General features: G+C 44.0%; 1 protein-coding gene across 1 annotated transcript in view; it reads right to left on the bottom strand.

Moving 5' to 3' along the window:
* The window catches only part of PDLIM4 (PDZ and LIM domain 4), a 110,624-nt gene that overhangs the window by 21,890 nt on the left and 62,192 nt on the right, over positions 1-26,542 (bottom strand). The window contains exon 3 of the mRNA XM_075275052.1: positions 22,793-22,871. Coding sequence (XP_075131153.1) covers positions 22,793-22,871 — 79 coding nt within the window. The remainder of the gene's footprint in view (positions 1-22,792; positions 22,872-26,542) is intronic.

Here is a 26,542-nt window from a genome sequence, read left to right on the forward strand (position 1 = left end):
ATACTACTACTTATACTACTACTACTTATACTACTACTACTACTACTTATACTACTACTACTACTACTTCTTATACTACTACTTATACTACTACTACTACTACTTATATTACTACTACTTATACTACTACTACTACTTATACTACTACTACTACTACTACTACTACTACTACTTCTTATACTACTACTTATACTATTACTTCTTATACTACTACTACTTCAAATGAATGGGAACCTTTTTTGCAGGTGGATTTTGAGCCGGAAAATCTGCCTGCAAAAACTCAGTGTAAATTAGCCCTTAACACCATTATTTTCTTCAGGATAATGCTCTACTACTATACAAAATAAGGCATGAAACGGAGTACATCAGCCTCCTCCTCCTCTCCATAGACTGCATTGTGTGAGGGTGGATAATGATACGGGTGCTAAATAGTAGATGGATACAGTCTGATAAATGGTGAATTATACATTATTCTTTCATAAAGATATATTACAAAGTTTCTTATATTCAGCTGTACTAGTAATCGGAGATACGTTTTGAGGGGAGACCCATTACAAAGTCCTATACCCAAACCCTAAACCTTACAATCCATATTGTGAGTCAGTATATAGCAGTACTGTATTATACTAGTAGTTTCAGCTTTTCACGGCCATACTACTATTCACATCTCTGGACATTTGCTTTACGTTGCTTTTCACTAGATCTTACTTTAATATAGACCTGGAGTGTTTGGGAGTAATGGCGGGCGCTGTTTAATGGCACACCTTTTTTAAATCCTAGCTATTGTACTTGCCCATAACATTCTGCAGGTGCTTGCTCCGTCTACCAGGGCTTAGAAAAGCTACAACAAAGGAGTTGTGTTTTTTTATTATTTTACAACAAATCGGCTCTATTTGGCTGACATACAGTCCTATGAAAAAGTTTGGGCACCCCTATTAATCTTAATCATTTTTAGTTCTAAATATTTTGGTGTTTGCAGCAGCCATTTCAGTTTGATATATCTAATAACTGATGGACACAGTAATATTTCAGGATTGAAATGAGGTTTATTGTACTAACAGAAAATGCGCAATATGCATTAAACCAAAATTTGACCGGTGCAAAAGTATGGGCACCTCAACAGAAAAGTGACATTAATATTTAGTAGATCCTCCTTTTGCAAAGATAACAGCCTCTAGTCGCTTCCTGTAGCTTTTAATCAGTTCCTGGATCCTGGATAAAGGTATTTTGGACAAACAATTCAAGTTCAGTTAAGTTAGATGGTCGCCGAGCATGGACAGCCCGCTTCAAATCATCCCACAGATGTTCAATGATATTCAGGTCTGGGGACTGGGATGGCCATTCCAGAACATTGTAATTGTTCCTCTGCATGAATGCCTGAGGATTTGGAGCGGTGTTTTGGATCATTGTCTTGCTGAAATATCCATCCCCGGCGTAACTTCAACTTCGTCACTGATTCTTGAACATTATTCTCAAGAATCTGCTGATACTGAGTGGAATCCATGCGACTCTCAACTTTAACAAGATTCCCGATGCCGGCATTGGCCACACAGCCCCAAAGCATGATGGAACCTCCACCAAATTTTACAGTGGGTAGCAAGTGTTTTTCTTGGAATGCTGTTTCTTTTTGGACGCCATGCATAACGCCTTTTTTTATAACCAAACAACTCAATTTTTGTTTCCAAAATGAAGCTGCCTTGTCCAAATGTGCTTTTTCATACCTCAGGCAACTCTATTTGTGGCGTACGTGCAGAAACGGCTTCTTTCTCATCACTCTCCCATACAGCTTCTATTTGTGCAAAGTGCGCTGTATAGTTGACCGATGCACAGTGACACCATCTGCAGCAAGATGATGCTGCAGCTCTTTGGAGGTGGTCTTTGGATTGTCCTTGACTGTTCTCACCATTCTTCTTCTCTGCCTTTCTGATATTTTTCTTGGCCTGCCACTTCTGGGCTTAACAAGAACTGTCCCTGTGGTCTTCCATTTCCTTACTATGGTCCTCACAGTGGAAACTGACAGGTTAAATCTCTGAGACAACTTTTTGTATCCTTCCCCTGAACAACTATGTTGAACAATCTTTGTTTTCAGATCATTTGAGAGTTGTTTTGAGTAGCCCATGATGCCACTCTTCAGAGGAGATTCAAATAGGAGATCAACTTGCAATTGGCCACCTTAAATACCTTTTCTTATGATTGGATACATCTGGCTATGAAGTTCAAAGCTCACTGAGGTTACAAAACCAATTTTGTGCTTCAGTAAGTCAGTAAAAAGTAGTTAGGGGAATTCGATTCAATAAAATGATAAGGGTGCCCATACTTTTGCACCGGTCAAATTTTGGTTTAATGCATATTGCACATTTTCTGTTAGTACAATAAACCTCATTTCAATCCTGAAATATTACTGTGTCCATCAGTTATTAGATATATCAAACTGAAATGGCTGTTGCAAACACCAAAATATTTAGAACAAAAAATGATTAAGATTAATAGGGGTGCCCAAACTTTTTCATAGGACTGTATATTGTAGCAAAGGAAATGTAAGGCTAAAAATTGTCAAACTTCGGAGACTAATGTGAGAGGGGCCATCCCATCCTTACAGCCCCTTCTCTAACTGTAAGCCGCAAAGTAAAGTGGGTGAAAAGTGGAATTGCATGGTGCCAATTAAAGTGAATGAGCCCGAGACAGATGGCAAGCAGTGGTATCTATTACCCATAGCGATTCATGCCACAAAAATGCACTGTATACATTTTTCGACTGGATCCCTCTGTATGGTCTGCTGCACTATTCCATACACAGTCTTGTTGTCCCCGATGCAATCTCATGTCCGGGCCCCCTACCTCATCCCTATAGGGATTTCTTGATAGTGATGGTTACGGGGGCTAAGAAGTATAATCCACCTTAGTGTGGTTACGGTAATCTGTGGTCCTTGGCTTATGGCCAGATGGAAGCTGCAATTTCAATACTATGGGCCCCCCTAAGGCTCCTGGGCCCTGGTGCGAAATCACACTCAAGTTACGCCATTGTCCATACAGTTAAAGGGGATTTTCCATGGATATTTCCAAATCTCCATTTGTAGACAAGTTAATCGAGTTAAACATTTTGCTATTAAATAATTTAAATGTAAAAAATTAGCAGAACTTTAAAATTTTCTATAAACCCCTCAGTGGTGACGGTCTATTGTCTGGATCGGTTTGTGAATGCTTACGACTGATCGAGACTAGAGATGAGCGAACAGTAAAATGTTCGAGGTTTGATATTCGTTTCGAGTAGCCCCTCAATATTCGACTACTCGAATCGAATATCGAATCCTATTATAGTCTATGGGGGGAAAATGCTCGTTTCAGGGGTAGGCAACGTTCGATCAAATTATACTTACCAAGTCCACGAGTGAGGGTCGGGCTGGATCCTCTGAGAAGTCTTCTCCGTGCAGCATCCCCGCGGCATCTTCCGGCTCTGAATTCACTCTGCCAGGCATCGGGCCTGGGCAGAGCCGACTGCGCATGTCCGCACTACAAGTGGGCATGCGCAGTCGGCTCTGCCCAGGCCCGATGCCTGGCAGAGTGAATTCAGAGCCAAAAGACGCCGCGGGGAAGCTGCACGGAGAAGACTTCTAAAGGTAGGAGAAGAACCAGCGTTGATTGGCCGACTGTATAGCATTTGGCCAATCAATGCTGGTTCTGCATCGATCTTTTCCATTCGAATAGCGAGTGGTACTCGATCAAGTACGAGTATTTCGAATACCGTAGTAGAATACCTACTCGATCATCTCTAATCGAGACCAAAGACTGCCACTACTAACATAAACGCATATTCTGGTGAATGAAGGCCCAAACAGGGAACAGGGGACTATGGCTCTCTATATAACATACGCCATATCCATAGCAATGGCCTTAGACCAGGAATTGTTGTTGCAATGACCCATGCATCTTCTGTATTGCAGTGTTCGGAACTGTGAATGGTAACATCGAATTTTCTATGACTAAAAATGTCCATAAAAATAATGTAAGAACTCCAGGTGACATCACACGCCTTTCTAAACAATAATTTGGGGGCCGTTTCCTAAACCTGTGTCTTTAAATAATAAAACGTTCCAGCCTCTTAACAAACTTTTCACAGGATCTGATCTATTTCATAGAGACTTTATTGACCACTGGCATCTCGGCCTCTGAAGTCCATAGAAGATCCTAATAAAAGAGGAAAGTATTTCCATATGGGAATAATTGCTGCATTGTCTAAGGCTTGGGATTAGGGACATATTTCCAGCAGAGATCTGAATCACGGATGAAATATTATTGGTATGATTATTGGGACATAAATCTTCGAGTATGCTTCAGGGGATTCGTTCTCTCTTTGATGGAATTTTTCTCAGGGTTCTTGTGAATAGTCTAAGAACCAGATAGTGTGTGTGGTCTCAGTTTCAGGCTTTAATGGTGTCTTAAAGAGGTTCTTCAGCTTAATAAAACTGATGGCCTATTCTTAAGGCTAAGGTCTCTTGTTGCGGAAACGCAGCTTTTTTTTGCTGCAGATTTTGTTACGTTTTTTTGATCCAAAGCCAAGAGTGGTTGGAGTAAAAGATAGAAGTATAAGAAGTTTCTATATATCTCCCATTCCTTTAGTAGCCGTTCATGGCTTTGGCTCAAAACTACGCAACAAAAAACCCTGCATTTCCGCAACGTGGGGCCTCGGCCTACAGGAGATTTTCAGGCCAAAAATGATGTGATCTGTTGGGGACTAACACTTAGACCCCAACACAGATCAGAGGTTCTATCAACCTTTGGATGCCAGAAGTTGCTAGAGTCGAACAGCGCATCTCCTAACCAGCGAACGGGGCTGCTACTATTATTTGAACAAGAGCGGTTCTGCACGTGGTCCCGTCCACTAGAAGCTTCCACCTCCTGGTGTGTGTTGGAGTCCTGTAGATAGGTCATCAGTTTAGTCAAATCAGGGGCTGGTTATACCCTTTAAGACATGATAACAATTTTAGACTGTGGGGTCCAGTTCTCTGCATCCCGATGACCAAGGAGAAGTGGCTACTCCATTGTTTACATCAGGTAGCAGTGCTGTCAGTACTTGCCAAGGTGTCATTTTCACAGTGGCTGTTCTGTAGCATTGTCCATTCATGTGAATGAGCCTTTTGGTCCTTCACACTTGTAGTGTTGACGTTATTGTCCCAACTGGTCCCATATAGGCTCAAATGGCAATAAACCTGGTGACCATTGAGGCCAAGCCAACACATAGGCAGTGTGTCACTTGACAACAAAGATGGGATTGAAGTGCTTACCAGGAGGCCTCCATACTCAAGCCTGACCACTGTCAGATCCCAAACAGAAGCTGTCACTAAAGACAACGTAATTCCAGTCCATTACAGTCAAGCTTTCTCGTTCTCTACACCACCACGACAGTCACTGGTTGTCTATGGTGGTACACGTAACACAAAAATTCTTTCTAATAAGCCCCTGGAATGAGTCTGGGCAGAAATAACCGTTTGCGATGAAGATGCTGCCTGCGGCGGATCAAACCCTACAGCAGACAAAGACATTTTATATACTATTGTACACTTCCAACATTGTGGTAACATTTTGGTAAAGGCCCTTTCCTGCTCTCTTGCAAGCAAAGTCCATAAAGATATGGTTTGAGAAGCTTGGTGTGATGGAATTGGAGTGTCCAACCATGACCTCAACCCCATCAAACACCTTCGATAAAAATTAGAAAAATTAGAAAGCCATTTCTGAGCCAGACCTTCTCAGCCAACATCAGTATTCGAGGTCATCTACACTTTTTGGCTGAATGGGAGCCAAATTCCAGATTCTTTTGAGAAGCCCAAAACCATGGAGGCTGGTATAGATGTAGTCAGTCCAACGTCATATCAACATCCATGGTTTTTTGGTATATCTCATGTTGGTAAAGAGTCCATATAGTATTCCATGCCAATACTTTTTTCTTGTGAGACAAGTAAAAAGAGGTCACCCACAAGAAACCCAAGACTGTGCAGTTTTTTCCATGACTACATCACGGGGATGCTGTCCAACAATATTGTGGCCGCATCATAAAATTCCTAAAATAAATATATCTAATTTTTGTTTTCCTTGAATAAATCCTGAGCACTTTCCTTACCGTGACTGTAAACAGTCAGATATTACTCCACGCTTTCTGTATTCAGGTAATGTCAGCTCATACCCAGCGCAGGTGCTGCTAATATTTGCCTATGACCTGTTTATTTCAATGGTCTTAACACTACATGTCAGCACCTGCTACAAGACAAAAAAGCAAGGAGAAGTGATACACTATAGATGTCAGAGGAGATAGGAATAAAACTTGTCAGATCTGTCAGCATTTAGCAAATCAGGATGATAAATGGCTGCAAAGTATCCAGCACTGTATGTGGCATTCTGGGTGTCTGAAGGTGCATAAAGAAGTTTTACGTCTGGAAAACCATGAAACCCAAGACGTGGATGTCATATTGGATCCTTGGCTGAATACTGTAAGTGATTATGGGGATAACGTCCATCCTTAGGGAGAGACCACCTTTTCAGGTGTGTGGAGACTTATACAGCCGTAGTCGCTCCACTGCAAGGGAACATGGGAGGAATATGCAAATCTGTCTCCCAAGATGTAAACAGGGAGACAGTGCCTCTGTTATGCTGCCCTCTATGGGAAGCACCCTGAACATCATGTCCGACTTTCCCAGAAGTCTTTACTGCATAATGCGGGGTTATACGTGGGCAGACACAGCATCTCATTGTAGGTTCCCCGGGCTCAGCCGGATCAGCCGGACTAGAGATTACCATAGTACAAGTTTCCTGGAGCATGAAAATGTCCTGAGCCTCGAGTTCATTCTTATAAAATGTATTAAAGCTTCTCAGGACAAATATCAGCCCCATCTTGTACAGAAGAATTTTTTCATTTTTGCAAATCTAGAAGCAAGATACAATCCATTTTGTGTGTTAGCTTGGTCAGTATGGCTGGTCACAGTCCTAGGTAAGGCGCCAGATCATGGCCATCTTCACTAACAACCCTCAGAGGCCTACGTAATGGCGTATTTCTGCTCGGCACATTTAGGGTAAGTTCACACAGAGATTTTTGGTCTGGATTTTGAGGCCGTATCCGGTGTTTGAGCGAGATGCTCAATGTTCAGGCAGTTTCGCCTCGCGATTCGGCCTGAAGCCACTGCCCCCTCCCAACAAGGAGCAGAGTGTGCGACTGGATGCTGGTGCAGTACGCCGGCATTCAGTCGCAGCTACTGGTATTTTGGACCTGAACCTGAGGCGGTCCGTGCAAAAAAGAGGCGGTGAGGCCACATACGGTTACCGTTAACAACCCATTCAAATGAATGGGTTTTAAAGCTGACCGCCGGCAAGACGTCCCCTGTCCAGTTTCCCTGGGTTTAGGAAGGAAACCCACCCCCTTAGAGATGAAATGCAATTTGAATCCCTTGCATTTCACTATGGGTTTCTGTAACCCTTAGAAAATCTCCACGCAGGTTTCAGGCCATGGAAATGAATGTTCTGTCACTTATTTTAGATAAAAAAACAAGAAGGATTAGCTCCATTGAATGAAAATCAGTCTAATCCTTATTCAGAGCGAACTGCAAACCTACAGCATATCCATAGCAAAAAAAAATCTAAGGGTCAGACTGGATAGACTTGCACATTCTCAGTCAGCGCCCTCTATTGGTGTGCATACTTGAGGCACTGGCTTCCTAATTACATCATGGAAGTCAGATTTGCATATTCTTCCCATGTTCCTTTGCAAAGTGAAGCGCTCATGGCTTAACAAGACTCCACACACCTAAATGGTGGTTCTCTCCCTATGGAGTGACAATATCCCCCCAACCCTAAAAATAACTGGTTATACATCTTTTATTTGATTAAGTGTTTTTGTTACTCTCTACAGACACTAGTAACCATGTCCCGGGTTCAGGAAGCCACTAGGACACAGGATCCCTTACCACTTGGCAGGGTATCAGTGGTTGGCACTTCATGTCCCATCACTGTTTCTGCCCATAGAAGATACGAGCCTACTGCATAATGAAATAATACCTGGTCATATTATACCAGAATTATAACCAATAGCCAGATCTTCTATGGTCATGTACATATTCTATAGGGTCGTGCATGATGTTCCTTGTCTCGATCATCTATTTTCCATGAGCTAGCTGTCATCTTTACGCTGAATTGTGTCGTTCTCCATGTGTCACTTGATTCAGGATACAGATGTTCACAACTGACACGTACGTTGCATGTCATGCCATGAATAGGAACATGACTTTATTGCCCAGAGAATTTCCCTGATCCCCTTGGGTCTAGTTCAGACTAAACAGTGAGTGGGTAGCATGAAAACACAAGCCCTCTGTCCAAAGCCATTGAAGCAGTCTTTCCATAAACTCCTCCACTCACATCGTGAATAATATTTTCCAGTAGCTGGGATCTTCCGTCTTGCTATTTCTGAATGTCGTTTTTTTTTCTCTTTTCTTGCCATACTGTTAGAACGTCACCGGGACGGACTATACAAAGCAGGAACGTTCCTTTAATCTGGCACGGAGCGCTTGTCACTTCTGCCAGTTCACTCTATTCCATGCACTTCTGTAGTCACTTTTCCACATTAAAGACGACCTGTCATCTCTCCTGACACTTATGGCCTGTAAATCCTATTAGAATTACAATTGTAGAGCTCTGCAATGAGCCACTCCTCTGGTAATCCTCCTGGAAATATATTAATAGAATTATACGTCTGTCCCTACATAACCGAATGGACTGTGCTCGAGGCCTTCTTCATACGTCGTTCATTCATATGGGTTTTGGTTGGTGATTTACATCTATTATTGTCTGCTAAAAACACAAGTGGTAGAAAACAGAGAACATGCTTTTTGGTGACTTGGAATAAGTTATTAGTGGAGGTATTGGGTATCAGCAAGGCACTGATCTTGTGTAGGCCTAACCCTTGGTTCACATCTGCGTCAGTAATACGTTCGGGGAGTCCACATAGGCGTGTCTAGGGATGCGTGTCTAGGAAGGCGTGTCTAGGGAGGCGTGTCTTAGTGCCGGTAGGACAGTGCAAGAAGATGGAGACGTGTGGTGTGTGTCCTAAGGTACTGGGAGGGAGGGGGGATGTGAGATACAGGGGGGAGAGTGTGTGTGTGTGTCTGCGTGTGTCTGTGTCTTAGTAACCTAGAGGCAGAGATGGAGGGGGAATGTTATACTGGGGCAGATATGGAGGGGGGAGGACATGAAACTGGGAGAGAGATGGAGGGGGGACCTGAAACTGGGGGTAGATGAAGGGGGGCACTTAAACTGGGGGGACATTAAACTGGGGACAACTGGAGGGGGCATTAAACCGTGCAGGTAGCTGGAGGGGGACCTGTCTGCCTCTAGTTGCCCCCCCAGTTTAATGTCACCCTCCAGCTGCCCCAGTTTCATGTCCCCTCTAGTTTTCACCAGTTTAAACTGGGGCACCAGGAGAGGTACTTAATACTGTGGGCAGTTGGAAGGGAACATTATAATGTGGGGGCATATAGTATACGGGTGACTGTAGGAGGATTATACTGTGTGGGGGCACATGAAAAAAATTATTGAGAATGGGCGGAGTCAACGTAGAAGTGGGTGGAGCTAAATTTGCCATGGCGCACATGGCCCAATAGAATAGTTTGAATTTCTTATGCGGCCACATGGGAAAATTAATTGCCCACCCCTGCCATAGACTATAATGGGGTCCATATGGTTTCTGGACAAAAAATGCAATGAGAATAGCGCTGCTTGCAGGACTTTCATGAGGAGAGGGGAACGGAATGACCCAAATGCAGATGTGAGCCAGGCCTAATAAGGATTGTATAATATGTATGTACTGTATTCTATGGCCTTACAAACTTTAAAATATAAGATACGTGTGTTGTAAAACACAGAAAGAGAAAGTATACGAGGGAGACCTTTAATCCATCGGCTGCTTCATTTATCAAAGCAAGACAAACCGTTCACTGTTCTCTGTCAGTAACAGAACTTCTCCAATAAACATACATTGTATAAATAATTCTAATTCCTCCCGTCATCTCTATTTATCATGACTTAAAACAATTCAATCCACATGATGCAATCTCACACATTGCCAAAAAGAAAAGTACATGGATAGCTGAACTAAATCCTCTGTAATGTAACTTATATGTGTGTTTTATATACATGTAGGTTACATTGGAAAGATTTGCTAATTGTCAGACAGTATAAAGTTATATATAAATAGTGCTATGATTACCCTACTATACACTTGACCCCAAAACGCGTTGTGTTTAGTGGTTTCTTCTTAACATCCTGGTGAGCACGGATTACTCTCTAATGGCATAGCAGAACCTTTCTGTTGGTCCTTTACCTGGAATAGGCTTTATGTATGTCAGGTCATGTATGTCAAGGCTTCAACCAAGTAAGTAAAGCCCCGTCAGTGGAACGGAAGGACCAGCGCTGCAATCAGCCCGTGAGTAATAGTATAACAGTTTTAAAATACACTGGTCAAAAAAGAAAAATCCAGAAACTGGACAACCCCTTTAATTAAGGGTAGGTTCACGCCTGCACCCGGTCTCCGCTTTAGCCATTCCGGAAGGTTTCCGTCTTCTGCCCCAAGAAACTGGACAGGAGACGGAAACTGGGCATGTTCGACTTTGTGTCCGGTTAAAAAAAATGGTTTCGCCGTGGACAGGCAGAAGACGCACACAGGCGGTCACTTTGCAAACCCATTCAAGTGAATGGTTTTGAAAACTGACTTCCAGGTTTCCATGTCCTGTCCAGTTTCTCGGGGCAGAAGATGGAAACCCGCCAGAATGGCTAAAGCAGAAATCGGGCACAGGTGTGAAACCGCCCTAACTCTCTAAGGTTACGTCTAGAGATGAGTGAACACTGTTCGGAACAAGTGTTCCGAACAGCACGCTCCCATAAAAATGAATGGACGTAGCCGGCACGCGGGGGGTTAAGCGACCGGCCGCCGGCAAAGTGTACGTGCCAGCTGCTTCCATTCATTTCTATGGGAGCGTGCTGTTCGGAACGGCTGATCTGAACAGTGTTCGCTCATCTCTAGTTACGTCCTATCTGTGCCCTGTCTACCATTCGGGGTTTCCTTCCCTGAATCCGCTTAAAAAATGCAGAGAGGTCTGCAACCCAGCAGACCCCATTATACTCTATCTGTGGGTAATTGCTTTTTTAAGTGGATTGGGTTTCCGTTCATAGAGTCTCCGCGCGGACCCCGCAAATGGAATCCCAAACGCAGGTGTAACTGGAATTCACATTCCTTCCCTTAGAACCAAAAACAAGGTCATTCCTAATAGACACCTTCCACGCTCCGTTTTCTGCTTTTCTGTGTATTGTTTTAAAGGTTATATTTTAGACTTCTATTGTTTCGTATACTTCTTTTAGCCATTGCAGTTTTACTACGATGCCTCATCTGCACATGAAAACATCAAAATATATTAGAAACCCAATAAGAGATTGTAAAATACGCTATAAAACAATGTAACAGACTGGCTACGATGTTACTTTCTGCTTTCTAAATGGCGTCCTTCATTATCATTTAATGTCTAAACATTTGCTTGGGTCGTATAAACCCCGCGGGGAAGGAATGGAGGCATCTCCTTCTGATTAACTCTGAAACGTTCCTCTTAGCCGTTGCGTGAAGGTTTACCAAGAAGAATGAGTGAAACTGTACTCCTTGTGAGCACGCTATGGGATCACGGCCATGCTTAATATATTTTCTGGATTCAATCATGTCTCGTATACTTTCATGGTTAATAAATTACATGTGAAAGCACGCAAGCGGCTCCGATAGCAGCACACGGCAGGCTTGGGTTACAAAATATATTTAGATACGAGAAGATGAGAGATTACAGTAAAGCAAAGTAATTACAAAGGCCTCAAAGTCTTATATAACTGAGATGTCAGAGAGCCGTCAGAAGTTTACTATGGTGAGGACATTATCTGGGACGTCCAAGATTACTGGAATGAAAAAGCCAATAATTTGGGTTTTACCTCAGAGATTCTTAAATTAATGCTGAGGTTTCTGCCATAAGGAGCAACAGAACTTCAATGTGAATTAGAGTCCTTCGGAAGAGTTTGGGGGAATTTACACATGGCAGATTTGATACAGAAATTTCTACGGTAGAAAATCAGCTGTTTGGGAACAAGCACATGGATTTCTGCAAGCTCTCTTTAAATGAGTGGTACATGTGAATATATGCCAATGGTCAGAGCTCTAGTGATCGGACCCCACCAATGAGACACTTATCCAACATAGAGAGACAAAGGCCCCCTGTTCTTAAGACTGGTTGGAGCTCTAGTGGTTGAACCGTTCCAATGAGACACTTGTCCAATTCATTGAGACAAAGGCCCCCTGTTCTTAAGACTGGTTGGAGCACTAGTGGTTGAACCGTTCCAATGAGACACTTGTCCAATTCAGTGAGACAAAGGCCCCCTGTTCTTAAGACTGGTTGGAGCTCTAGTGGTTGATCCCCACCAATGAGACACTTGTCCAATTCACTAAGACAAAGGCCCCCTGTTCTTAAGATTGGTTGGAGCTCTAGTGATCGAACGCCACCAATGAGACACTTGTCCAATTCAGTAAGACAAAGGCCCCCTGTTCTTAAGACTGGTTGGAGCTCTAGTGGTCGAACCCTACCAATGAGACACTTGCCCAATTCAGTGAGACAAAGGCCCCCTGATCTTAAGACTGGTCGGAGCTCTAGTGGTCGGATCCTACCAATAAGACACTTGTCCAATTCAGTGAGACAAAGGCCCCCTGTTCTTAAGACTGGTGGTCAGAGCTCTAGTGGTCGAACCCCACCAATGAGGCACTTGTGCAATTCAGTGAGACAAAGGCCCCCTGTTCTTAAGAATGGTCGGAGCTCTAGTGGTCGGATCCTACCAATAAGACATTTGGACAATTCAGTGAGACAAAGGCCCCCTGTTTTTCAGACTGTTGGAGCTCTAGTGGTCGAACCCCACCAATGAGACACTTGTCCAATTCAGTAAGACAAAGGCCCTCTGTTCTTACAACTGGTTGGAGCTCTAGTGGTCGAACCCCGCCAAAGAGACACTTGTCCATAACAGTGAGACAAAGGCCCCCTGTTCTTAAGACTCTTCGGAGCTCTAGTGGTCGACCCCCACCAATGAGACACTTGTCCAATTCAATGAGACAAAGCCCCTTTGCTCTTAAGACTGGTTGGAGCTCTAGTGGTCAAACCCCGCCAATGAGACACTTATCCAATAGGGGATTATAATATAGGTGGTTTGATATCAATATTCTGAAAACATTGTCAACCAGTAAAATATGAAGTGACCTTCCCCCACCCTCATTTTCTTCATCACCCAAAAATTTGTACACAGTAAGAACCAGAATACAGCTCGCAATGTAGAAATAACAAAGAAATGCAGGATTTCACAGAAAGGAGACAAACGTTGTTAATAAGGTATTTTACAACACTTATTAATGACACAAATACGGCCAGAAAATCAAACGTTGTTTGACAGAGTGGATTGAACAGGAGGGAGAAGTATGTGACTTCTTATATATTCTCCATTCCTCTTCTAGCTACTCCTTGGTTTGGCTCAAAAAACTAAAGCAAAATTTGCAACAAATTTCTGCAACGTGGGGCATAAGCCTAACAGTTCTACTCGATGTTGTTTTAGCACATACTTCATAGCAATTCATTCTCTGAGACCAAGACCTAGGAGCATCAATGTTATTCAGCAAAATGCTACATTGTCTTACTGATCCTTTTGATGGCCTGCCCTTTACCCTTTCATAGCTACTTCAATGGATATTATACCGTCAGTAAACACTTTTTGAAGTGTCTGTTTCGTACTTGTTGAAATTCATGAATTCCTTTCTAGATTTATGTGTAGAAGACAAATACATAAAAATGCAGACATCTCGGTGAGCTGGCTCCATGCGCCTATAGCAAATCACACATGTCAGCAGAACCACGTCTTTAAATCACTATGAGACCATCCTGAACTATGCGGCATATTGAAGCAAACAACCTCGCTGAGGCCCATGCAACATATAATTAAAATCATACATTGAGTTCTTAGCACGCCAGGAATACTATGACAGATTCTCCGAGGTGCAGGGCACTTGCTCCGCGCTATATGGGACCATGTTCAGCCGACAGACGAGTGGCAAGAAGCTAATGACTGACTGATGTGGTGGTAAAGTGTACGGGAGACGTCAGATGGTCTTAATGGGACCCACAATGGAAGCAAAGATGACATCTGACGCGGCCCCATTAATGGTAATGGTCTTGGAAACATAATACTGTGTACTCTATGGTGTGTCTGATTTTGTTGTTTCGATAAATGTATACCTACCTTTCAGGTCACACTTATGTCATATATCCTATAGGTTATATGTACGTTTATACAGTCTTGACACATATGTAAGCAGCCTAATATGACTACAAGGTCAGACTGCGCACCAAGACATGTTGACCTGTAAACTGAATACAACAAGCAGATAAGGCTCTGTCCACATTAGCATCACGGCTTGTTTCAAAGACGAACGTCTTTGATGGAGTGGAAAATAGTAAGTAAATTTAGTCTGCAAATGGTCCGCAATTGTGGGTTCTCAATTGCGGACCATTTGCGGACACATTGTATTCAGTGCGGCCTCTTACACCTCCGGATATTTTATCCGTGGTGTGCCATGCCGTGACCGAGGTCTGCACTGAATACCGCAGGTCCACAAAGGCTGTGAATTCACGGCACAGCATGGACTGTCCCATAGAACTTTATGGGCGTGCGCGGTTGGACACAGACGCCTGCGGAATGGCCTTTTGGAGTGAAATTTTGTGTTGCTGATCAGCAAAAACCACTGCGGTTGTGTAAGACCAACCTGAGGCTGTAGGCGTATACAACAATGAGCAGGCTGCCCCATCCCCTATACATTACTAATGCTACTGGATTCTTTATATGCAATTCTGCCAGGAGTAACTGGACAACTACAAACAAATAGCAGTTTAATTACAGATTGAATCACAATAGAATGACGTATTGACTTTCTATTGTACACAATTTACTTACAAATTGGGGCGGGTTTATAAAGACTGGTGATATCAACGCCACTCTTCATATCCCCATGGCTGCTGGAGGGTGCACCTCCTCATAAATGATGTACCCTCTCCGCCGGCAATGCGACTGGAGGGGAAATGAATAATGAACACAAGTATAAACTATCTATAAAATACAGTATATAAGACCAAAGAAACCTCTTCTCCCTTGCTAGTAAAAGGTTAATAAGTCAGTCTCCCTCAAAGCACTTAAATGGGAAAGGTCTGTGCCTGGGCCTACACAATAATCTTACCTTATCAGGTAAGAACAATCCATATTTCATCGCTTGTACATTACAACTGGTTCCCAATTAATTTACTAAATTACTTCTTTGTTCCTTCCAGATGACTTACCCAGCCGCATGCCATTCTTTGTTCTTATGAAACCGCACTGTACCTGCCAGCACGTGGTGAACAGTCTAGCCATGTATGACAAGACAAACATGTCCAGAAACTACAACAGGGACATAATAGTCCAAAACGTGAACTCTATGGAGCATAGCCATTGGTGACCGGTATGTCATACATATACATCTGTGAATACAGGACACGTCTTATCTAGAGGTCACCTTGTGGATACAATATAGAATATTTCTGACGTACAATAAAATATTTTCTTTGGCAGCCGGGATGTGTATCTGGTGCCAATGTTAGTTCTTTCTAGGCAGGCTGATCAGGTTGAATGACAGAGTAAAGAAGGAGTCCATGTACACAGCGTATGTATCAGATCTTCTATATAGTATCCTATATAAGACCACGGCACGAAGCGACTGTGAATATTAATCTTCGCTCCTGATTCTCTCAATGTACCTAAAAGGAAATGTCTGCTGGAGTGTAAGGTCCTGCGGCTACCGAGCCAAGGAAATCTACTATATGCTGATTTCATGGGACATCTTAGCTGCCAAACCTGAGCCTTCTAAATGACCAAGCGGAAAACAAAAGCTTCTCATTACTGACGGTTTCCTTTTATAGTCACACCAAGGAGATCGAGACCCGGATGTCTGGACCAAGAATATATGTAAAAAATAGTTTTCAATGGTTTTAACGGTTGTCAGAATGGCAGCTTTATACATACGTATAGTGTCTCCCATTAAAGGCAGCGAGGTGTCTATAGAAATAATGATATGTAACTATGGTAAGTTATAACAACTTTTAGGATCATCTTAATAAACGTCATCTATAAAGTGGCCGGACAAACAGGGGCGTAACTACCGGGGTAGCAGCTGCCACAGGGCCCAGGACATTAGGGGGCCCAGCGACAGCCACTACCACTGCGTTTTTTTCTTAATAGGATGTTACCAGCTGGAGTTTCTCCAGACAGTAATGGGCCCTATTTACTTACTAATCCTGGCAGGGGCCAGGATCGGTAAGTGATGCCGCGGACCCCACAAACACTATTATTATACTCAGGGGGTCTTTTAACAGAGACCCGAGTATAATGATTGGAGCCCTGGGAGAAGTAAGAGGACATAAAAAACACTGTTACCTCTCCGGGCTCCAGGCAGGCTTTAGGCCTACTCTGTGACGTCGCATGACCGGGGCCTGCTTCCTGGGACATGTGACGTCCTGGACGTTATTGAAGATGGCCGACACCACCGAGGATCGCATCGGAGCCGGGCATAGGTAAGTAACAGTGGTTTTTATGTTGGTATCCCCCCTTGGTCTCCGATTATCAGTGTGTGCAGGGGCAACAATGGGACATAATACTGTGTACAGGGGCAACAATGGGACATAATACTGTGTGCAGGGGCCACTATGGGACATAATACTGTGTGCAGGGGCCACTATGGGGCATAATACTGTGTGCAGGGGCCACTATGGGGCATAATACTGTGTGCAGGGGCCACTATGGGGCATAATACTGTGTACAGGGGCCACTATGGGGCATAATACTGTGTGCAGGGGCCACTATGGGGCATAATACTGTGTGCAGGGGCCACTATGGGGTATAATACTGTGTACAGGGGCCACTATGGGGCATAATACTGTGTGCAGGGGCCACTATGGGGTATAATACTGTGTGCAGGGGCCACTATGGGGTATAATACTGTGTGCAGGGGCCACTATGGGGTATAATACTGTGTGCAGGGGACACTATAGGGCATAATAGAATGCACAGGAATACGGAGGGAGGATTTTGTTGTTCGGGGGAGAAGGCCCATGTCAAAAGTTTGCCACAGAGCCCCGCCATTCCTAGTTATGCCACTGACAAGGAGAATTATGCTAACTGCACTGACTGGCTGATTAGTAGCGCCTCCCTACAGTATAGTGCAGTACTACATGTTCTGTACTTCTCTCTACCCGTGCCAGGATAAGCGGCTCCTTTAGACACCGGGTGAGAGCGGCTCCCTGTTATTTTTGGGTACACTGTATATACTGTTCAGAACCCTGATAAAGCTACTGATTTATAACCTCTAGAGACCCCATTTCACTTTCATGGTCATTTCTATTCCTTCCTTCTAGTCTCTTTTACGTTTGTGTTTCACCTCCAGTAACATTTATACATCAGCACTACAATTTCACAGTGATCCATTGAAATTGTAAGCTGGCCCTATAGTCCAAGGCCGATTTCTGGAAACCCCAATCAGTCAGTGACGGTAATATCACTAGATGGTTCCCCGGAGAAGGCTGGAATTATTTTGCTGCGCACACGAGAGCCAAGTGACCTGGGGACTTGTTACTTTCCTGAACTCTCGGTTCCTGCAGGGAAAGCACAGATTATATTGTTTTTGCCGTCTGCTTTTAACAATAAATATCGGCTATTACCAGAAACGACGACTGCTAATTATGACAAGGAAAGTCGTTACCCGGCAAATGACTTTGCTGTATGATGTGTATATCATCCACGCCGTTACATGCCAAATTCATTTCTATGTGACTCCCACTGTCTGGTACTATGGGAAGCAATAGGCAAGCAGTCCTTGTAGCAAAATGAGCAGTAACCTCATAACTATTCATGTTCCTGCAATTCTGTAGCTCTCATAGACAGATTAGCAATATATAGAGTAATGGTCCGGAGAGATGACATCATAGATATGGCCGAGTAAGCAAATATAGCATGGTCTTATAGCAGCCCTGCCCGGGATGGCCATATGCCTAGACCAATATTACCCCGACACTGAGTGACATTCTCATACAACAGAGACTTCTTGTATTTCAGTATTTATACTGTATATGCCGCATGGCTTTCAGTATGAGGAAGAATACAATTAAGAATTTATGTAGATGACCCAACAATTTGGGATGGGATTTTGTAGGGTGCATTCACACACTGAACAAAGCATCTGTTGACCCCAATGAAACCGAAACAAAATGGCTGCTTGATGCTAAGATTTTGACCGTGTAACTGCATCATTATATCCAGTACAGATTACTATGCTGCTGTAACATACCGAAATTACCTTACATTTTCTATCCATTTTATCCTTATTAAATAAGAAACTGCATGGACCCCGTAGACTATAAGTGGGTCCGTATGTTTTTCGTTGAGGTGTCCACACGAATCAACGCGCTGAACTACTTTTCTCTCCGCATAACTCGTGCGGACATCGCGTGGAAAACACGGCCCCCATTATAGTCTATGGGGTCCATGTGGTTTCTTACCTAACCGCTTTTTAATGCGTTCGGTATTCCGTTCGGGGGGTCCCCAAGCGGGGATGTGAACCGGGCCTAAGGCTTCACGCTGCAGAAAAAACTCAGCAAAAATGTGTTATTATTATAAGGAAAATGTTCGCCATTCTGCAGCTGAAGTTAACATACTACAATTTTCAGAAATGCATGCAGCTTTGTAAATGCAGCTTTTCCAAATTGGGCGACATAAGATGAAACCTCGTTCACTTTTGCTGATATTGTAAAATGCAACATTTTTTTTACCCAGGGATTTTGCAGCAGCCCAAACATTGCATTTCTGCAATGTGGGGCCCTAACCCTATATAGATTTCTTTACCTGTAGACCTACCAGTATGTATAGCATACATGATTCTTTTGAAAAGGTTATTCAGGATTACAAAAACAGTGCTACTCCTGTCCACTGGTTGCATGTGGTATTGCAACGTAACCCTATTCACTTCAGGGCCAAACAGTGTTAATGTAATCATGGACATCCCCTTTAAGGTTACATTCGGATGCAGATTACCATTGCCAGTACCTCTGTTGCTTTACATAAAACAGAGCAGCGTAGAGTGATATTTATAACACCATGTACAAGGTAGATACAGACGGCTCGGAACAAAGACCTAGGGCCTGGAACACTGTGTCTTCTCTTCCTGGCTCCGGAGTCAGCACATCAACACACAAGTCTAATAAACAAGTTGCGTTTGCTTATTAAAACATTTATGCTTTTTTATCTTGGAATGTGTCTCATGTTTATCTGCGCTCTTCAGATTTATAGCTAATGGTAACTGAAGGGAAGCTACAATTTGTCTAAATTAGGCTGTGTTCACACAATGTTCCTTATCTAAGTTTTTCAGCCATTTTTACAGAAAAACAAATGTTTCCTATCTTACCCTCATTCACTTCAGTTAGGTTTATATTAGTTAGATTCGGATCCATCAGGATAGCATTGCATTTGACAGGCAGAACAGTATAGTGCTATTCTATACCATCCCTAAGTGTGAGAAGGAGCTATCGGAAGTCCTTCCTCCCAACCGCGGTCAGGCTGTATAATCTACATCAGACCAAGCGAAGATCACTCCGCACAGAGAACTAAATGACCCTGAAGTCTTCCTTCTTTGCTTCTTCTCTTCCTTAGCTGCTATGGACTCCTAGTATATCTTCCCTTCTCAGCATATGTGTGTCTACTTCTGTAATATATTACTGTGTATTATCCTGTATCTGTATTACTATGCTGCTGTAACATACCGAAATTTCCCCACTGTGGGACTATTAAAGGATTATCTTATCTTATACCTGACACACCCCATTAAAGGGGTTGTCCGGGACAACTGGAAATCCCTACACTAATCTAAACACCCTCCTACTTTCTAAATAACTTAATTCATCAAAAATGTATAGTTGCCCATATCCCTGGTCATGTGACCACCACAAGGACATTTTCTGATTATCCGGTGACAATCCGTCTACCGGTCGATCGCAATGGACGTATGGGTCGATCACGGGATGCAGCCAGGGATCCCCGGTGTCTGCTTGTTCACAGTGCAGGCTGAGAGTCGACTCTCAGCCTGCGCTGTGAACAAGCACTCCGGACACTTGCAGGCCGGGCAGCAGCAGCTCCGGGGGATGACGCGCTCCCCGCTCTTTGTGATGGAGGGGGCCAGGGTGCTGCTTGTTCAAAGCGCAGGCTGAGAGTCATCTCCAGACACAGGCAGGCAGGGCTTCCACAGCCCCAGCCTGCCAGTGTCCAGAGATAACTCTCAGCCTGCGCTGTGAACAAGCAGACAGCAGAGATCCCTGGGCGGCCACAGAACGCGGCTGTCTCCTGCTCTTACACTCCGCCCGGCCCAGCCTACATGCCCGGCCCTGTCCACAGACACGCCCACAGGCCCATGGCTTTCTTATTGCAAGTGGCCACTTGATCCTATGAGTACTAGCCACAGAAAGCTACTCGTTGTGTGATCTGAGTTGTCCATAGCAGGAACCGATCAACATGAATTTCCTCTGTTTTGCTGGATCTAACCAAGCACAAACAAATTACTTTGACGTACACGTGGCTAATGTTCTAGGTCATGTACCGTACTAAGGGACTTGGTAATAATTCACCGCGTGAGCATGTCCTGGCTTGTGCATTACAAGTACACACAGTAAAATGACCTCAATGAGCACCGAAAAAGTCCAGACAAGTGATATGTGACCTGAAAATGCTAAATAAATATCTGACAACTTTGTGGTTGGCTTCGGTTACTGTACCAGTAGCTTTAAGTCAGCCTTCCAACAAAGACTGCGGATCTCAAGGGGCTGGAAATCACTTCTGGTGCCAACTCATGAAGTCATCCATTGTAGAAGCAGCAACCAAACACTTTTTTCCCCCTTTATCGAAATAATGTCCTGCAAATTTTAATCCCAAAGTAGAAATCCCCAGGAGCGCAGTGTGGTCAGATGAGGTCCGCCACAAGTCCGGCTATTCCTGAACACGTGTAATGTAATATTTCTACAAGGCGAAGGCTCGTCTGGCCCATTAACCAATGTGGGATTGGTCTGGTTTTTATCTGGACATTTCTATTGAGGGTTGGCTATAAATAAGCAGAGCAGATACAGAACAATGAAAAAACAGACACATTTATCAAGACGTGTCATACGAAAAACAAACTGCGCTTGTATGGGTTTTACAGATGTGACGGCCACGGGGGGGGTTTAAAGGGAAAGTGTGACCATGGGCTTATAAGGTGGGGAATATAGAGGGAAAGAGAACTAATAGGGGGAGAGGGGGACTATTTGCAGGTGCCGGTGCTATGCAGAGTAGTACCCTGAAATATGCCTGCTCTCCATAATAAGCCAAATGGTTTGCTTTATAAAGGTAGACAATGTAGCAGCTCTATTCCTCCAGTAATACCCGCAAGACGACCAGATGCTGTAAAGGATCTTATTTAGTTCAACTTGTCCCAGACATAACAGATGGATTAAGGAGCAGTAAGTCCCCATCTGTTAGTCTGTCATTTTTGCCAAGGTTTGCCGTGTTGATAAGGCATAAGACGTGAGAGCCGTGGGGTCTCAAAGGGTCTGGTCACCTAAAGACCACCCACATAGCTGTACTGTAACATGGCGGAGGATTATTAGTGGACATGCATGGTGTGTGGTAGGGGTACTCGTATATCATTCTTGTAGCTCAGCAGTATACCGGGGTACATGGCTTCATCTGAACTACTATCCCATTGATTTCAGATCCTCCAGAACACCCAGTCCACTATTTGGGCTTTCACATGTCCCAGTAGTAGCTTCAATACTGACTTTAGTTTATGACGACCTTTGGAAACTGCGATTGTTATCCGTTATATGTCTTATTGCAGCTTAACATGGTCTTACTACTTCGAGAAACATGATCAGAGGATCCCAGGAAACAAGACGGACATGTGCATGTATGAGAAAACTTTGTCCCATGATGGCCATATATGAGACCCCTATACTATGCATGGCTTATATATACTTTTTTCATTACCAGAATAGTGATACCCCAAAACCCTACAGAATCCGTTATGGCTGTTTTGAGTGATCCAACCCCGATATCACAATCTAGTAGCTTGCTTTGGTGCTCAGTGCACTCATGTTATAAAGGACGCCTTCTGCTTATTGTCAGGGCCTTGCTACTGTGAACTTTTCCATCAGTCATATGTGAACAACCTATAATTTCCTCTGTCAGAGGGAAGCTTGTGTGCAATATGTTTCCACTCTGAGTATGGTATCCTGAGGGAAGCGGCAGATGGAGAAAGATCTGTTATAACACAGGAGCGCTTCAGATGTCAGGGAAAAGCCCGGCTAAATGGAATTGGCTCTTAGATCTTTGCAACGACCCAACTTCCAATTACTATGTAGGGTTTTGTGCACAGTCTTTGAGCCTTCCATAGGAGCTAGATATCAGGACAATCTCCAAGGTATACGCTACCCATTGGCTCAAGAAAGTTGTAGTATGGGACCTTTTGATAGTAGAAGAAAACATATCAATGTATACAGGACAAGACAACACTCAGTGAATGGAACCATATGGATACATATGAGATATACATGGGTGGCAGTACGTTCAGTCTTATAGCGACATGGTTCTCTTACCTGTAACTCTGACTCCAGGCTATATTTGCGAGGCTGATGTCTGATCTCTTCTGTAGGTGACCAGGCCCTCCCCTCGCACCTGCAAGCAAGCAAAGGCGAAACTACAATCACCGATCAATCACTGACAATGACATCTACAGAATGGCCTGGTACACAGAATGTCAGATTTCCCAGAAACCATCACCTCTCCCTCACTTATTACCACATTCATCAGTAGTGTTATCTGCAGCTCTACGGCTGATATGTCTGCACGGTACATATCCCATACCCGCTAACACTAGATGTAGTCGCAAAATGGCATTTACTTATACTTTGGTAACATTAACAAGTCAATTAATAGGATTGAAAACAGGCGGAGAAGGGTGCAAAATAATAAAAAAAAGTCATATTCAATTCACCGATCCCCTGCTTCACAAATTCCCCATATTTATAAGCAATGTAGGAGCCCCTTTATATATGTACCGGGCTTAGAGTTCCAGTTTAAAACCCATTTTGGAGACTTATATCCAATATAGGAATATATATATATATATATATATATATATATATATATATATATATATATATATATGTATATGTAATATGCACAGATGACTTCTTTTCCCACAGGCCCTATAATATATTTTAGGGCTAGTCGGTAAAGGATTACTCACCACTAGAGATGAGCGAACGCCTTTCGATCGAAAAGGTATTTGATCGAATATCAGGCCGTTCGAGGTATTCGTTCCCAATCGAACACCACGCGGCATACGTGGTAAAAATCCGTATCCCCTCCCACCTTCCCTGGCGCTTTTTTTGCACCAATAACTGTGCAGGGGAAGTGGGACAGGAACTACGACAATGGAGGCAGTGAAAAAAATTGAATAAACCCATTGGCTGCTGAAAACATGTGACCTCCCATTCATAAGAACGGCCGATGCCCTATTCGCCATTTTTGCGGTCAGAGATAGGGAGAGAAACATATCTGCTGAGGGCTAGATAGCGATTAGCTTCAGATAGGCAAGAAAAACAGAAGAACAACAACAGCTCTTCTCAGAGCTATATACTGTAGGGACAGGAGTCCAGCTTTCTACGGACGGTGGAAAACAGGGATACAGAACAGTTACTTGTTGCTATATACATGCACACCAGCTTTTGTTAGGGGTGTCCCCACACAAAATAGCAGGAATCCACAGCAGTTACTTCTTGCTATATACGTGGCAAACAGCTTTTCTCAGGGGTCTATAGACCATAAAAAGGGCATTACTATACATCAAAAAATGCGTAAGGCTAGCACAAGGGGACGGGGACAAGGACGGGGGCGTGGAAATGTGGAGCAAGGTTGCGCTCAACCAACAGCGTCTACCGTGCCTACTACTCTGCGGCAGCAAGCATTGCGCTTCCCCACAGTCTCCGGCTTGATGGTCACATTGAGTAGGCTGCAGGGTACAACCCTAACCAGGCCCGAGAACCAGGAAGAGGTGTTACAATGGCTGGCGGACAATGCTTCCAGCACATTCTCCACCAGCCAGTCAGCCTCTACCTCAACTCCTCCTCCTACCCAACAGTCTGGTCCTTCTTCCTCACAACATGCCCAATCTTCCCAGCAACCTAATCTCACCTTTCCCACCTCCCAGGAGCTGTTTTCGGGTCCATTCACTGCCTCTCTCTCTGTCCCACCACGTCCTGAATCACCAGAGGTAACAGATGACTTCCCTGATGCACAAACACTGGAGCATTCGTTATCTCCTGTTGTTGTTGTTGACCAGCAATCGGCCCTCAGTGACGACAATGACGTGACATAGTAGCCATCAGGGCAGCCTGTTGCCATGGTCAGTGTGCAAGAGGAGGAGCCGTCAGAGGAATTGGAAGAGGAGGTGGTGGACGATGAGGACACTGACCCGACCTGGACAGGGGGGATGTCAAGCGGGGAGAGCAGTGGAGATGTGGAGGGAAGAGCAGCACCAAAGAGGGTGGCTAGAGGCAGAGGCATGTCGAGAGGAAGAGGACAGCTGCTTCACCGAAGCCAGGCCACAGCCAGCAGGGCCGAAAATGTTCCCTCTTGTAGCCAGCCTAGAAAAACTTCCACACCGAGGCCACGGTCTTCGGTGGTGGGGAATTTTTTTAATGTATGTGCTGCGGACAAATATAGTGCCATTTGCACACTCTGAAACTCAAAACTGAGTAGGGGCTCTGAAAAGACCAACCTTACAACCACTGCCATGCGCCGTCATTTGGAAAGCAAGCACTGGGCTCAGTGGCAGAGAGCAAATGCAGGACAATCGTCGTAAAACTGTGACTTGGGCTTATTAGATGCCCCCAGACATGCTTCCCCTGCTGTCCCAGTTGCATTGCAGAGGTGTTGGCATCATTTGCTGAGGTGTCATAGTGGACTTGATGACCCTCCTGAGCCGAATGGTGGGTTCCCCTGAAACGAAGCATTTTTCCCCATAGACTATAATAGGGTTCGAATAGTCGAATATTGAGTGGCTATTCGAAACAAATTACGAATATCGAATATTTTACTGTTCGCTCATCTCTACTCACCACTTATTACATGTAAAGTGCCTGTGAAGTAAGTTGTTGAGAGGTTCCCACTTTCATCTCTAATTAAGTAAATTCCTAAGTATCTAAGTAATTAGATCTGTAGTTATTTTATGCCATATTTCTGCAATGTGCGATTCAATCCAGGACATAGGAGAAGGTGCTACTTCTTACACCTATGCTTCAAGTCCATAGGAACGTGTGAATGTCAGAAATTCAGGCCCGCGTTCAAGTAAGCTTGACCCTCTGCAGTGATACAGTTGTAGCCAAGTTTATGACTTTTAACACATTAAGACGGATCGCTAAAACAGACTCCGGCGAACCCCATTGACTATATATAAAGGAAACATTAAGGGCTAGTTCACGCAGAGTTTTTGGCAGTGGTTTTTGAGGCGGAATCCGCCTCAAAATACGCTGCCAAAAATGGCTCCTGTTGACTTCAATGGAACGACATGCTCCTGTTGACGACATGCTCCTTCTTCCCGCAGATTCCGCGGCTAACAACTGCGGTGAGAGACTCCCTCCTGATTAGGCTCATTCATTCGGGCCTAATCCGGAGCGGAATTCCGCGATAGAATGCTGGTGCACTGCATTGGCATTCCGCCGTGGCTAGCTGTGCAGTATGTTCACACAAGGAATCCATTTTTTCGCAATGTGGAGCCTCACCCTCAAGTTGTGTACCAGAAAGGTAGATGCACACATGGCAGATTTTGTTAGAGAAATCTCAGAAAACTGGAAATCGCTTTCATTCATTTCAGTGGGGTTGTTTTGGTGGATTTTGGCTAAATTCTGATGAACGGGACAGCAGAAGAAATCTCTATAAGGGCTAGTTCACACGGGGATCTGCGTGTACACATTCCGTCGCAGCATTCCGTGATGGATTAGGCCCAAATGAATGGGCCGGAGACTCGCACCGTGGACGCCGCGGCTAATTTAGCTGTGAGGAAAAATAGGGCAGCTCGGTTCTTTTTTCCGTTAAAAGCTAGCTGAAAAAAGAAGCGAGCGGCTCCCATTGAAGTCAATGGGAGCAGCGGATTTTGAGGCGGATTCCGCGTCAAAATCCGCTGACAACTTTTCCCGTGTGAACTAGCCCCAAGAAATCTGCCTCCGGTTAATCCACCTTTAAGAGAGCCGAACTTTTGTACAATGTTCACTGAGACGTTGCTGTGTGCTACAGCCTCTCTTTATGTATCAGGACTAGAGATGAGCGAACAGTAAAATGTTCGA

Source organism: Leptodactylus fuscus, chromosome 5 (genome assembly GCF_031893055.1).
Source record: "Leptodactylus fuscus isolate aLepFus1 chromosome 5, aLepFus1.hap2, whole genome shotgun sequence".
Lineage (NCBI taxonomy): Eukaryota > Metazoa > Chordata > Amphibia > Anura > Leptodactylidae > Leptodactylus > Leptodactylus fuscus.